General features: G+C 42.8%; 1 protein-coding gene across 2 annotated transcripts in view; it reads left to right on the top strand.

The window, feature by feature from the left end:
- The window catches only part of SYN2 (synapsin II), a 284,431-nt gene extending 270,802 nt beyond the window's left edge, over positions 1-13,629 (top strand). Inside the window, exons 11-13 of one of the 2 annotated variants that reach the window (XM_040408484.1) lie at positions 10,017-10,043; positions 12,196-12,204; positions 12,900-13,629. In XM_040408484.1, coding sequence (XP_040264418.1) covers positions 10,017-10,043; positions 12,196-12,204; positions 12,900-13,001 — 138 coding nt within the window. In that variant the 3' untranslated portion in view covers positions 13,002-13,629. Of the gene's footprint in view, positions 1-10,016; positions 10,044-12,195; positions 12,205-12,872 lie in introns of both variants that reach the window. The other variant, XM_040408483.1, reaches the window with a different exon arrangement.
- The last annotated feature ends 1,293 nt before the right edge of the window (positions 13,630-14,922 follow it).

Below are 14,922 nucleotides of genomic sequence, written 5' to 3'. Positions count from 1 at the left end.
TCGGTAACCATGGCAACCAGGACGCTACTGCAGGCCTGGTTGCCATGGTTACTTAGCAATATTACAATATTAGAAGCATCACTTCATACTTACCTGCTGGCTTCTGCGATGTGTGTCCGGTCGGGAGCTCCTCCTACTGGTAAGTGACAGATCAATGCGCCGCACAGACCTGTCACTTACCAGTAGGAGGAGCTCCCGGCCGGACACACATCGCAGAAGCCAGCAGGTAAGTATGAAGTGATGCTTCTAATATTGTAATATTGCTAAGTAACCATGGCAACCAGGCCTGCAGTAGCGTCCTGGTTGCCATGGTTACCGATCGGAGCCCCAGAGCGATTAAACTGGGACTCCGATCGGAATCTCCGCTGCCACCAATGATCGGGCGGGGGAGGGGGGGAGAGGGGAGGCCGCCCACTGGCCACTAATGAAATTACAATAGAGGGGGGAGGGGGGGGAGGCCGCACACTGGCCACCAATGATATTAATACAATAGAGGGGGGGCCGGGGGGGGGGGGAGGCCGCACACTGGCCACCAATGATATTAATACAATAGAGGGGGGCCGGGGGGGGGGAGGCCGCACACTGGCCACCAATGATATTACAATAGAGGGGGGCCGCACACTGGCCACCAATGATATTCAAACTGGGAAGGGAGGGGGGTCTGCCCCCTGCTGCCTGGCAGCCCCTGATCTCTTATAGGGGGCTATGATATGCACAATTAACCCCTTCAGGTGCGGCACCTGAGGGGTTAATTGTGCGGATCACAGCCCCCTGTAAGAGATCGGGTGCTGCCAGGCAGCAGGGGGCAGTCATGTACACAGTTCTCAGTATATTCTAACTAGAAGCGTCCCCATCACTATGGGAACGCCTCTGTGTTAGAATATACTGTCGGATTTGAGTTTTCACGAAGTGAAAACTCATCTCTGAAAAAGCTTTTATGCAGACGGATCTTCGGATCCGTCTGTATAAAAAGTAACCTACGATCACGGACGCGGATGCCAATCTTGTGTGCATCCGTGTTCTTTCACGGACCCATTGACCTGAATGGGTCCGTGAACCGTTGTCCGTCAAAAAAATAGGACAGGTCATATTTTTTTGACGGACAGGAAACACGGATCACGGATGCGGCTGCAAAACGGTGCATTTTCCGATTTTTCCACGGACCCATTGAAAGTCAATGGGTCCGCGAAAAAAAACGGAAAACGGCACAACGGCCACGGATGCACACAACGGTCGTGTGCATGAGGCCTAAGGGAGAGTTCACATCAGCATTACTTTTCCGTTCTTTCTTTTTTTTGTTCTAACGGATCAGAAGAACAGAAAAATAACGGTGATGTGAACTTATTACTAAATTTCTTATGGTCACTTGTACTTGATTTATGCAAAGTTGTGTGAATAGTTATTGACCATTTCAAACTTTTTTTTTAGAATCTTTGGTGATTTCTTATTTTTTTATTATTTTCAATGTCACTATCTATATTTAAAAAAAGAATCATGCAGTTTTCACACTGACCACCTGGCCTAATAATATACCAGGACTTTCTGTTTAGAGATTTACAGCAGCTACATGGTGTTTAACATATGAACATGATTTTAAATAGTAGGTAATTTTCTGATGATACGTTAATTAAGACAAAACAGCGGTGCAGAGAGGCCCTCGGGTATTGCTAGGTAGTGCAGGCCATAAGCAAATGCAATGGCTTCCTCGCTTCCTAAAGCTGGACCAGATGGCTATATACATTTTAGCCTACTTTCACACTTGTGTTGTTGCAGAGGATACCAATACCGGAATTAAATGGATCCGTTTTGATTTTGCACATCAGGATGCATCCATTCAGTTAGGATGCAGTTGTGTGAAATCAAAACGGGAAAAAACGGATCCGTCACTAAGTACATTGAAAGTCAATGGGTGACGGATCCAGTTCTTTAGGCTCCTTAAAAAAACGGATCCGTCACCATTGACTTACATTGAGTCCCCAATTATAATTTTTTTTCAGTTTTTATGACTGGGCACAAAACCGCAGCTTGCAGCGGTTTTGTGTCCGGTCACAAAATGGAATGCTGCCGAAACGGAAGACGTCCTGATGCATCCTGAACAGATCTCTTTACATTCAGAATGCATGAGGACTAAACGGACTAAAATTGTGGTCCAAAATTCCGACCGTGGATTGCTGAAGTATATTGCATGATCAGCCGAATTCAGTCAATCACTTTGCTGAAGCCTCTGGGAGCCATGTGTCTAATACTTTTCAAAATCGCACAGAAATCTCACTTGACTGCAGCAACTACTACTCACTGTACAGTATATATCTATGGACAAAAAGTCTATGTGTAGCCCTAGTTAACCATAGCAAGTCAATCAGCCAAGGTCAGGTAATGACCACCAGATGGTGCTTGAAGACTATTTTAAAAAGTGAGCTAAGTATAAGGTTTTCTAGCAGAATAATCAGATAATGGTAATGAAGTTGCAGGTGAATATTTTGCTATATCAGAAAGCTTATGACAAATCATTTTTCTGATGAAGCAAAGTCATTAGAACAGATCACTGTAATGTCTTAATTTACCACTCCTTACATATAAAACACAGAGAGGAAATGCACCAACAAGAAATACTACTGACTATACTGGGAAGTCATAATTGCAGGTATTAAAAGCTGAGACTTTCGCCAATATGTTCCAGTCAGGAAAATATCGGAGCCCATCACTGCACCACGTCACGGTCACTCAGCACGGCAGAGGGTCCTAGCCGCTGCTCTAACTATGGTGTGAACACGGTCTGGGGGTGATATAATTCAGCTCACAGCCAAGCTTCCACATAAAAGCCCAGCATAAATACTGTGGTAGTACATTGTGAATGAGGCCAGGCTGTGAGCCACACCTATGCCAGACCATGCGATGGAGGTTACCAGGTGCAACAGAGTGTCCAAACACACCCAAATCTAACAAGACAAAAACACAGAAATGAAGTGGCAATTCTGGAGGAGCTGCTCAGCCCCTGACACTATACCATAGCACAGACATGTTCTGCAGTCTAATGTCTCCATATCAGACACACATGGGACTTGGGCAATTTCATAGAAGCCAATCTTAATGTGTTCTATATATCTTTCAGGGCAAGGTATTTGGTGCATTGGGCAGATTAGGCAAATTGCACCATCCCCTTCCTGCTCTGGAGAATCAGTTTAAAACTACCATACTATTTTAAAAGATGCAGGCATAGGCAGCAATCATAACTATTTAATCCAGGCGATGTTGTCTGTGATTGGAATCTTCACTTTTTCTTTTCTTCTCCATTCCACCCAGACCAGCATGACAATTTCACCCAAAGACTGCATTGTTTACTGGCAAGGCTTTACAAGTTCTGAGGTAGCGGCCACAAAACCTTTTTCTTGGCTGGACAACCCTTTTTTTTACAAGTCTCAGATAAAACCACTCAATTAATACAGACCTCTGGTCACATGCAGGAATTAAAACATGCCCCCAGATCAGACCCCAGAATTAATACAGATGCTAGATTACTTCCCAAAATTAATACAGACCTCAGATCAGACCCTATAATTATTACAAACTCCAGACCCCAAATTAATATAGATCCCAGTTTAGACCCCAATCTCCTAATTTCAGACCCCAGATCTTTAATCAATACAGACCTCAGTCTCTTAAATTCAGATAAGACCAAAAAAAAATGTACTCACCACCTCAGTAAGCAGTGTGAGCTATGAGTACCATCAACACAATTGTATTAGCTACTGCAGTCTACTTCCTAACACAGGAGGACCGTAGAGTAGTGATGCCAACCATGTTCACCACTGTCCAGGGCTTCTGTACTAATCAGTGACTTCATCACTGATAAAAGCTCTCATTAAGTTACGTGGCATGATCACTTGTGGTGAGCTGGCACCCTCAGAGATCACCTACAGTACCTTTGCTTACCCAGGGCTAAGCTAATGAACGAATATCTGTTTCAACCTTTGTTGTAGAGCATGGGTACACAACCCTGGTCTGACTGTCACTGTTATGGGAGAACTTTGGATGTCACTTTTAAGGGGGACATTGTGACCGTGACTGTTTTAGGGGCACTTTAAATTTCACTGCATTGTGCGTGCAGTCAAACAAGGTGTACTGTCTCTCAGTACCTTCATTTACTATACACAGGTGCCAGGTTTTCTTTAAGTTCATTGCTGTCCTTTGTGTTACAATGGAGGTTCATGGCTACCACTGTCCTGTGCGCACGGGGAATCAGCTGTCTGTGTGTGAATTAGGGCCATTGTTCATTGTAACTCACCTGTGTTGCAGTACTGCAAAGGTTAATCTTCTCTGACTCTTTTTGTGCAGCCTCTTGACTAATGATCTTATCTGCCCTCATATGTATGCTGGACTGTGGTTCCACTCCTTGGCTGAGCTTTAGGTTCCTAGTTTGCTAGCTTAATCAGTGATTTTCTGCTCTTGTACGAACTTCTGCCTGTTAACCGACTCTGTTACTCCTCTGCTTGCCCTGACCTTAGATCGTTCACCATACTGACCCCTTGCTGACTGCCCTGACCTCAGATTAGTTTCATGGAAGTGCACGAATTCTGCCTGTCCTGACCTCTTCCTGTTTACCGACTACAATTATTGCCTGACCCCTTTTGTGCTTCACATCAGTGTCTCTGACCTCCATGGATGAGCTGTCAACTACATCGGGACTATTCCAAGAGGTAGTGGCCTGGTTAGTCCCCTGCAACGAAAGCCAGCTCCCTGTAGAGGAGTTAAAGAGTGAAGACCAAGAGGTCGCCAGGATAACGCCCTTAGGACTCAAATCGGTTAAATGAGTCCGTACCTGCTGCTTGTAACACTTTGAGTACAATCTGACAATGCGACCTGCATAGAGTAATCTTCTGAACACTTTTGACCAGTAGGGGATGCTCTTCATCCAAACTTTTAACAGTAGTCCCTGAGTATTGCCATCCGGTAGTTCTGTTTGATATATGATGTTGCTGTAAATTTTGTCTCCCCCTCCTCTTCACCGGCCAAAGCAATTTTCTCATTAACTTTAATGATATGTGCTAAAGCACAATGTGAAATATCCTTTCTTCTATTCACTTTTTCTGCCACGGATTTCACCAGATTCCTGGGTAAAATCTGTATGTTATGCATGCTGATTTTGCAGCACATTTGCTGCAGATGTCACCCTATGCATTGCAAAAGGTAAAATTCGCAATAACAATCCTTGACAAACCCATAGAAGGATTAATTTGCTGTGGATTACAAAATCTCCATCATGAAATCAATTCTGCACAGATTTTTTCACTACATGTTGATGCGACTATTTTAGAGCGGCAACTTCACTGTAAAAACACAGCTGAAAAGTCCCACACAATTTGCATTGTGGTCAGTGGGGGCAAAGTTACATGTGACTAAAAATTCACCAGTGTTGGGTTTTCTCTAATTGTTGTTTCAGAGTCATGGCATGTCATGTGTCACATCGCCACCGCATTAACAACCATTAGATGCATTACCGCGTGACACGTGTGTAGACCCAGCCATACTGTGCAAAATCCACAGCTATTGCGTTGTGTAAATTCACCCCATTTCTGTATTCTGTTGACATCACCAGGAAGAACAGACATGGAGAATGTGGTCTCTCTTTGTTCTTTTCTAATTGACTCTTACAAAGTCAGCATTTTGGCTAATAACATGCAGTATAAAAAAAGGTTTTCCAAAAGTGAACCTCCACTGTAAGGTAATCGAAACACTTCGAGGTTTCACATTAGTAAAAATATGGGAGGGTCATTTATCATTTGAGATAGTTTTTATGTCTCTTTGAAGTCTGGCTTTGCTTTGTGTGGTTGGACCAAATTTATGAAATGGTGCACAGTTTTCATGTACTTTTCCCCCTATAAGACGCAATTATGCTCCCCAAAGGGGGGGGTGTCAGTGCGTCTTATGGGGCGAATACTAATAAGTGCTTCCATTATGGAAGCGCTCATTAGTACTGGAGGACCGGGAAGGGGTGAATGCAGCGCTCCCCGGGCTCTGTACTCACCAGATCCTGGTCCTCTGCTGCTTGCTGTGCTGTGACTGCGCACAGCGTGAGGACGTCAGCGCTCTGTGACCTCACCCTGTGCACGTTGGGTCACAGCACAGACCGGAAGGAAGAAGAAGAGAGATGGATCCTAGGAGTGGCGGCATCCTGAGCAGGAGAGGTAAGTTGATTTTATTTTATTTTTTTATTTGCTCTGAGGCATGGGGTTCTGATCTGAGGCATGGGGTCTGATCTGAGATCTGAATGGTGTAGGATGCAACTTTTTTGCAACAATTAAAGTATCACAGATAATAAAATGTGCCATAACCTAGGTCTAATCTCACTTTTCTGCCTTAAACATAGATCACATTGAATAGTGGCACGTCTCCAAAATGTCGCAGAAATGTCACAAAAAAGTTGCAATTGGCATGTGGTGCAACATTTTTAGACCAAAAACCTGACGTATCTGATTTGATAAATGACTCCCGTGGTGTTTTAAAGTGCATTTCAACCTTGAACACCATTTTGCTTTTTATTTCCAAAATTTTGAGTGTAGTAATTTCATAATACATTTTTATAGAGGTTGGAGACCAGATTTTCTGATCCAGAGATCCAGATGCATCTATAGGGTTAACAGGGTTGTATGAGATTAGAAAAAAAGTTTTATTTCAGGAAGCAGCATGGGTTGTATCAGATATCGTCACTGCCTCCCGTACTTAAGGCCATGGCCACATTATGAGACATAGTCTGACATGTCTGTATACTATACATGGGGTTTTATAGGGAGTAGCCAAAAAAGTGTCCTTGTACCATACAGTACATTTGACAGGTTAACATCGGAATACTTTTTTTTATGTACAGTCAAGCTTATGCCATATGTTTCTATCCATTAGAAAGATAAAGCAAGCAAGTTTTTTTGTTTTTTATTTATATGTCCCAAATGTGATGTGAACAGAGCTTTACAGATCAGTGACTGACTTTGGTATGGTACAAGGATGAAGATCTGGTGATTGTCTCATTTCTAGCGGTTATTCAGGGACATACAATCCTGAAGAAATAGATCATTGGTCTAAAAAGCTGGAAACAGCCCGGCATCTTTCTAATTGCTGTATTGTAGTAATAGGGGAATTTTTGTACTTTGAGAAGTTGGATTGACAGCTGTCTGCTGAGTGGCGGTTACTTATTCTAATTGATCCTATCATGACTATGTACACAAACAATTTTTCCACGTTCACACATTTGATGATGGTTCAGGCACCAGTAGTCACAACAGTACTAAAAAGACTGGTGTGGTGAGCTTGTCTGAAACCATTCAGACATAGCAAATACATGTGCAGAAAGTTTAGAAAATTATTCAGACGGACTGCAAGAGACAGACATACCAACTTCAGGAGCCTGTTCAGACATAGCAGGTGCTGGGAGAGAGGAGGTAACAAAACCTGTAAGTAGAGAGGAAAAACCCACAAAGTTGTGTGATGTCATTCATGTCATATTGGCCTGGGGTTGCCATGAAGGGTACTAAGTAATTCAATAGTTTTGGTTCTTTAAATATAACAAAATTCCAGTCATTACCTGGTATACTGTTATCCTTCCAGACCTTTATGATCACTTTTGGCAGCCTGCCTCTGGCTTTTAATTATTCATGCTCATTTGGAATCTCATCAAGGTCAATGTGCTTGCAGCGATTAGGCAATATTACTTAATCACCTGCGTGATTCTTTTTTTCAACCATTAGTAATCAATTATTGTTAGGTTAATGTACACTATTAGCCAGAAATCACCTATCCACTGGGTAGATGATAAACCTTAGATGGGTGAGGGTCCACCTGCTGGCCAGGAGGACATTGAATGGAGCAGCAGTAAAACATATGCACCCTAGCTTTCTATTAACTTTATCCCACAAAGAAGTATTTTTCCCCTAGCCACAAGGTGATAAATATCGGATTGCGTTGAGTCCGACCATTGAACTTCCAGCGATCCTGAGAACGAGAGGTCCTTAAAGGGGTTTTCTGGGATTTTAATATTGATGAGCTATCTTTAGGATGGGTCATCATTATCAGATCGGCGGGGTCCGACACCCAGCACCCCCACTCATCAGCTGTTTGAAGAGAAAGCTGTGCTCCTATTCAAGTGTATAGGAAGGAGCCATCCTATAGAAGTGAATGGAACAGCTTGTAGTTATACCTTCTCGCCCTTGCAATGTTGACAGCGAGCAGGTAAACAACGAAGGGAGGGCAGCGCTCTTCAAACAGCTGATCGGTGGTGGACACCCACCAATCTGATATTGATGACCTATCCTGAGGATAGGTCATCAATAATAAAATCCCAGAAAACCCATTGAAGTCCTCAGTAATGCACGATATGGCCCACCGGTCCACTCAATTCCATGAAGCAAATGCACCGTACCATTCACAGAGGGGACCTGGGAACATCTCATTTTAACTATTGCCAGGGTTCCTAGTGGTTTGACTCCCTGTGATCCGATAAATCAGCTAACCTGAGGATAGGTGATGCATATTGTGGAATAACCCCTTGAAAAGTCTATGGTACTGACAGAACAAAACAGGACTTGGTTGTGTCCTAAAAGCACTTTTTAAACAACAACAAAACGGTTGTACATTCGTAGGTTCCCTTAGTGGGAGTAGGAGGCCCATTCTACTCCACAATATTGCTGTGGGGCCCTATGATTTTTGTGAATGCCTTTTAGTCCCTTTGGTGTCATCATGTTTCTTGATATTGGACAATATTGGTCATACCTAAAAAAGACAAACTGGAGATTGTAACGGAGAGGAGGGATAACATAGTAGATATGGAGGCATGTCTTGTGGCACCATCATAAAATCTCAAGTACAAAATGTTACACAAGGCTCAGCTAATAGCATGGGTACTTTCATTAGGATGTAGACTGTTATTGTAACGGTAAAGTTTGGAGATGTATATATTTTGTTGACTGTTGGCCATTGCCCTAATGCACTTAACCAAGTGACATGTAAATATCTAAAAGCCAGGAATAGCCCCAAAACCAAAAGTTTATATTGACCCCTTATTTCCTGAACTATGAATTCCATTCCAGGACAACATTTCTGACATGGATTGATTTCCTGCCATTCATTGTACTTGGATAACTTCATTTGGTCATCTTTTGTGATAGTTTATATTCTTTTTATACTTTTTTATGCTCTTTTTATACTTTTTATACTCTTTTTTTCATCAGTTTGAGTTATATCTGGAAAGCTGGATGAGATTACCTCCCCCCGCCCTTGACTTCGACAATTCATACAAGTAACAAGGTCGAAAGTTGAAGGCACCGCCAAGTATTCATACATTGCTTTATTTCAGAGCACAGATGCATAAGACAGCAACATGTCAGCAAGCAGGCCTTCTTCATGCCGTGTAATTCCTTGAAGAAGACCTGCATGCTGAAACATCGCTGTTTTATGCTTTTGTGCTATAAGATACTGCGTAGAATACTTCACTGGTGGTGAGTCTGGTGGTGCTCAATCCAAACCAAGCACGTCATTCCTAGCTCTAGTGTGCACAAGAGAAAGGAGTTTATACCCACATACTGCTATAAAAGCCAACAAAGTGCTGCCAAATAATACCATCATACATTGTCTAAGTAGAAAATGGTTTAAAGTCCCTGGTGGTCTAGGACTGTGAAGGGTAATCCCTTCACAGTCCTAGACCACCAGGGACTTTAAACCATTAATATGTTAAGGTCCCTGAAGGTCAGGACATTGAAGGTTTTCAAGCTCCACTGCCAGGTTGCTCTGAGGATCCAGTATTTTTGCGCCTCCTAGGAGGATGTGAGCCCTGGGCAGTTGCCCAGTTATCCATCTCCTAAACCATCCCTGACCGTTGCTGCTCCCACAAGGTTTGTCACATTTTTCTGATTTCTAAATTGAAAATGTTCTTATTTATGCAGTGATTGTAGAACATGAAGTGTTATTGGCATTCAGAAGAGCCAGATGACAACCCCTGTGGGAGCTGCAAGGCCAGTAAAACTGCAAAGAAAATAACATGGCAAAACAGCATGCTAGTATGTGCATTTTTGTTTAAGAAACAGTCCAAGAAAATGTTACTAGAACTGAGTCTATGGACCAGATTGTGTTTTTTACATAATGTTGCATTTCTCTTTGAATTCAGTGAAGAAAATGCAAAATCCTAAAAAGCTATTTTTAAACACTAAGGGCTCATGCACACAATCCTGGTCGAGTGCATGCCACATCTTCTTTGCAGGGCTACGGAATGGACGTGCAAATGCAGACAGCACATTGCAGCCCCATTGATATGAATGTTTTTTTTGCAGATCGGATGCGGACCAAACATACGGTTGTGTGCATGAGCCCTAAGGAGGACCGACATTTTGTACTGTGATCTCAATCTGTGCTGTGCAGATGTGAGATGCGCCACAACTTATAAAGTGGTTGTCCGGGTTCAGAGCTGAACCTGGACATGTTCCTTTCTTCCCCCACTCAGTCCCTCTGACATGAGCATCAGAGCATTTCATAGTTCAGTGCTCTCCCTTGCCCTGCGCTGTATCGCTCAGGGCAAGGGCTTTTTCTGGAGATCCGTTGACGTACCGGGCTCTTCATGGGTAAGCTAGGCGGAGGCTTCCTGGTTGATGCTACTGGCACTAATGGGCGGGCTTTAGCGCTGCCCTAACCTGTAAAACGGCTAGGGCAGCAATAAAGCCTGTCCATCAGTGCCTCCGCCTAGCAGTGTGAAAATGTAAACAAAAATGCCCTTCTCCTGCGCGATACAGCGCAAGGCAAGGGAGAGTGTCGGAGCATGAAATGCTCCAATGCTCATATCAGAGGGCCTCCCTGGGTGAAAATGGGGATATGTCCGGGTTCATAAACCCGGAAAACCCCTTTAAGATGCACCCAATAATTGTGGCATCTCAGGGCGCCCATGCACCAGAACTGAGAGCTAGGAGTAACTTGCGCCAGTTTCCTGAAGCACATATTGTGAAATGTGTCAGGCTGCAGAGGTTCTACCCTTGGCCCACCCATGCCGTTCTGACTTTTTACAAAAATGACAAAGTATCTGAAAGGGGCAAAAGAACTTGCGCCAACATTTGTGACTTTAGTGTAGAAGCTTAATAAACCCCACCTAAAAATGAATGAAATGTTTGCACCATCTGGAGGCTGCAGTTTTTATCATATTCATGGACTTGTGAAATGTTTTTATGGCTCATGAATCTTTGTTGCCGTTCATTTTATTTCCTCCTGAGACATCATGGACAAGGTAAATAAAACTAGTCGAGAGTCATCAGAACTTGTAAACCGAACCTGTTATTACCACCCGTGTCCATTTCTTTGGTGAGATGCTAGCTACTGAGTAACCTGCTCCTGTAAATAGTGTGCTTACCCATCCAGCATGGGATGGATATTTCATATTACTAGAGGTCGTAAAGAAGGATTCCAATGTGACACAGTATTTTCACTGTAGTTAATGACTAGCACAATGTTTGCTGTTGTATGGCGCTACTGTTCTGTTATGCCTTTATATTCTTGGGAAGACAATCACACTTTAATGATCTGCCGTGATACTGCTCATGTACAAACAGATTGTAGGATCACCTCACCAGCTAAAGTCCAGCCAGGCTAATTTACTGGCTGAACTTTGAAGTGTTCCTGTCTCTTACTGTACAGACAGAAGAGGCGGCCATTTTGTGCAATGAAGCAACAATTCAGTAATATCTGAAGCACTAGTCAAATACATTTCTGAAGTTAAAGGGGTTGTCCGACAAATAAACATTCTACAGTTTTCAGACCAGCACCTGGATCTGAATACATTTGCATCTGCATGTGATTAAAAATTTAGATCTTTAGATCCACTTAAGTTTGTTAGAGATTGCCATGTACAACTTGATGTCTGATTTTCATTTTTTTTACATTAATCATGGGATAACCCCTTTTAAAATTTGTGGTTCTATACTTTTAGCAACATGTTCCAGCCTGGTAATTCCTTATCTTTTTTGTCTTTGTCCACAAGCGATAGATGACTGTCCTGCACAAAACAGGACCCAAGACTCTCACCAGCAGACTCTATATCTGAGGTTTATAGTGTAGTAGTGTGCTTTGCCTGCCTCTACTATCTCTGTGCCTCCCCCCGCCTGCCTCTACTATCTGCCTACAGAATAGCGGATCTGACCGGCCTAAGATGTGGGTATATGGGCTACAGAGGTAGAAGTGGTGCCTCGGCCATGGTGCCCGTGGGGGCCCAAAATTATTCCTATGACACACTCAAAGACACTGGTATTGAAAATGGCACATGGTAGATGGGGAGCCCGTTCCAGATTTTGCATTGGGGCCCAGAGGCTTTGAGTTTCAGCTCATATTAAGTTGCTTCGACATGTCAGCCTCAAGAGCTCTGCATTGGCATAGCACACTGGAAGAAGCTGTAGAGTGCTGATAATATGATCACGCTAGGTGGCATCCATACTAGTGTATCAGTGTCCGGTACGGCAAGTCAGCGTCTTCGAGTGAGCTGCAGCCATTCTCAGGTGGACATCACTGTGCCGGATTGTGCAATGAAAGGGGCATATGATCCATCCTAAGGAAAGGCCATCAATGTGATATCCTGGAAACCTCTTGGTGACCTTGAAATCCTTTTCTTTGCTACTGTAGATCAAACCTATATATAACCCATAAGATATATATATATATATATATATATATATACATACATACACACACACACATGTTGTATTGCAGTAGCTGAAATATCACTATAAATCCTGATTCCCACCTCGAAGTCATAAATCTATTCTGGTCTCCTTTTGTGTTTTCTGTCCAGGTGGGACCTAGATCTGTAGACGAAATGGTAAATCTAATCCTTGTTTCTCATTTCTGTTTTTCAGAGCGGAACGATGAAAGAATCTGAGCAGAGCAAGATTCCAGCCCAACGACCTCCACCTCAAGGTTGTTTGCAGTACATTCTCGACTGTAATGGCGTTGCAGTAGGACCAAAACAAGTCCAGGCTGTGTGAGGGGGTGATGAAGAGGGGTTCTAGCCAAAAAAAAATATACAAAAAAAATCAAAAAGGAAATCAAAAATGTTGTGCAGTATTTGCCATGTTTCAGTGCTGACCTGGACTGTGTTTTTCTATGCAGTGTCACCTCCTCCTGTCTAGTCTCTCCCTCTCTATGTCCTCGCCTGTGATGCTATCTTCTCTTTTCTCTGTTTAACTTGTGGTTCGGAGCTGATGTTACCAGTATACCCAGAATTGTGCCTCTTTCAAGTCCAACCTGACTGTTTACTATTATAATCGATTCCTTTTTTTACGTATTGTGGGGAATAACACCTTACTCGAGTTGCAATCCTCAGACTTTGCATTAAGCGTGTACGTATGTATGTGGGCGTGTGAACACGTGACCTGGAGATCACTTGATGGCTTGCATGAAACGATTAAGAAGATCAATGAGTTGAAATCCAGATTGTTGAATTTCGGGGCTACTTTCTTTTTGTAATTTTATAGATTTTGCTGTCATTGTTAGCATGAGTAAACTTAGTAAACATGGACTTTAGTACCGTCTAGTCCGTGACTCCATAAAATGACATTCTTCATGCGGAGGTGTGCATTCAGTACTTTTTAGCATTTCTGTATAAGTGTGATTTGCACGCCATATGGATAGGCCACTAGTGCAATATTTGTGATAAAGTGTGATATGTTTCCTTGTAGTCCACCTATTCTGTCCTGGCTTTTGTGGCTTACTAAGAGCACAGAGCAAGTGATTGAAAAAAACATGTATCTATGGAATAGTGACTTCTGCAGATCACCTTCTTTCTCCACATACTTGCATACTCCTTATACCTTGCTCTCGTGGTCAGTCTGAGATGTAAATATTACCGAGAAGCTCGGAGGGTCTTCCTTAACTTCTCGTTATACATGTATCTCTCAATAGCCATAACGTGTGATTTGACTCTCACATTGATTTATAGCTTAGCACTACCCAAAGAGGCAATAGGCAATCATGCTGTGCATAAGGGTTTTTATGGGTACAACAGTTATTGCCTTCATTCTTACGTTGATCCAAAGATCATAGTATGGTTGATCGGGTCAGCTATGGACACGGATAGACTGCCACCGTGAGATTTGGGAGGAATTGTACAATGTATAGATTAGATGAGATGGTGATATATTTATACTTTATATCAGTGAACCCTCTGTCTTCTTAACTAGATGGTTGTAATACCGAGCTTTATGCTGTTAGTATGGATGGTCCTTCACCGGCTTGAGTTGTTCGGCTCAGTGGACACATCATGATGCTTGCTGTCGGTTTACGTGTGTGGTCATTCAAAGCCTTTGTTTGTAACATTTCACCACAAGAGTCACCATTGTTTAATGCTGAATATCTACAGAAACTGAAGGACCTGTTCTTACTTGCAGAGGTGCTTTAATAAGGCTTGTGACACCATGTCTTAGGATCATTAGATAGAAGATAAGTTCCAAGGCTAATCCACTGGTTGATCGGTTGTGTTTGAGTAGACAGTCACCAGTGTAGTATGCTGGCTTACTCTAGTCCTCGCGTTCCTTCTTTTTTTTTTTTTTTTCTTAAAGGGGTTGTAGACTATTAGGAAAACTTGGCTGCTTTCTTCACGAAACATTGCCACTCTTATCCATGGGCTGTGTCTGGTATTGCCGGGCAAATTATTATCATTTAAAGGAGTATCCATTGAAAAAAATCTAGGACAGTGACAGAATTCCAACTCTAAGGGTACAACGACACGGTCAGGTTTCTGCATGCATTTTTGGAAGCCAATATCAGTAGTGAATTCAAAGAATAGGAGAAGTCGTGTCTGTCCTTTTATACTTTTTCTCCTTTTATGATCCACTCCTGATTTTGGATTCCAAAACTGCATCAGGAAACCTGACCATGTGGTGGTACCCTAAGGGTATGGTCAACCAA

This window comes from Bufo bufo, chromosome 9, assembly GCF_905171765.1.
Source record: "Bufo bufo chromosome 9, aBufBuf1.1, whole genome shotgun sequence".
NCBI lineage: Eukaryota > Metazoa > Chordata > Amphibia > Anura > Bufonidae > Bufo > Bufo bufo.
Note: the sequence above shows the minus strand (reverse complement) of the source record. Positions and strands in the feature narration are given on the sequence as shown.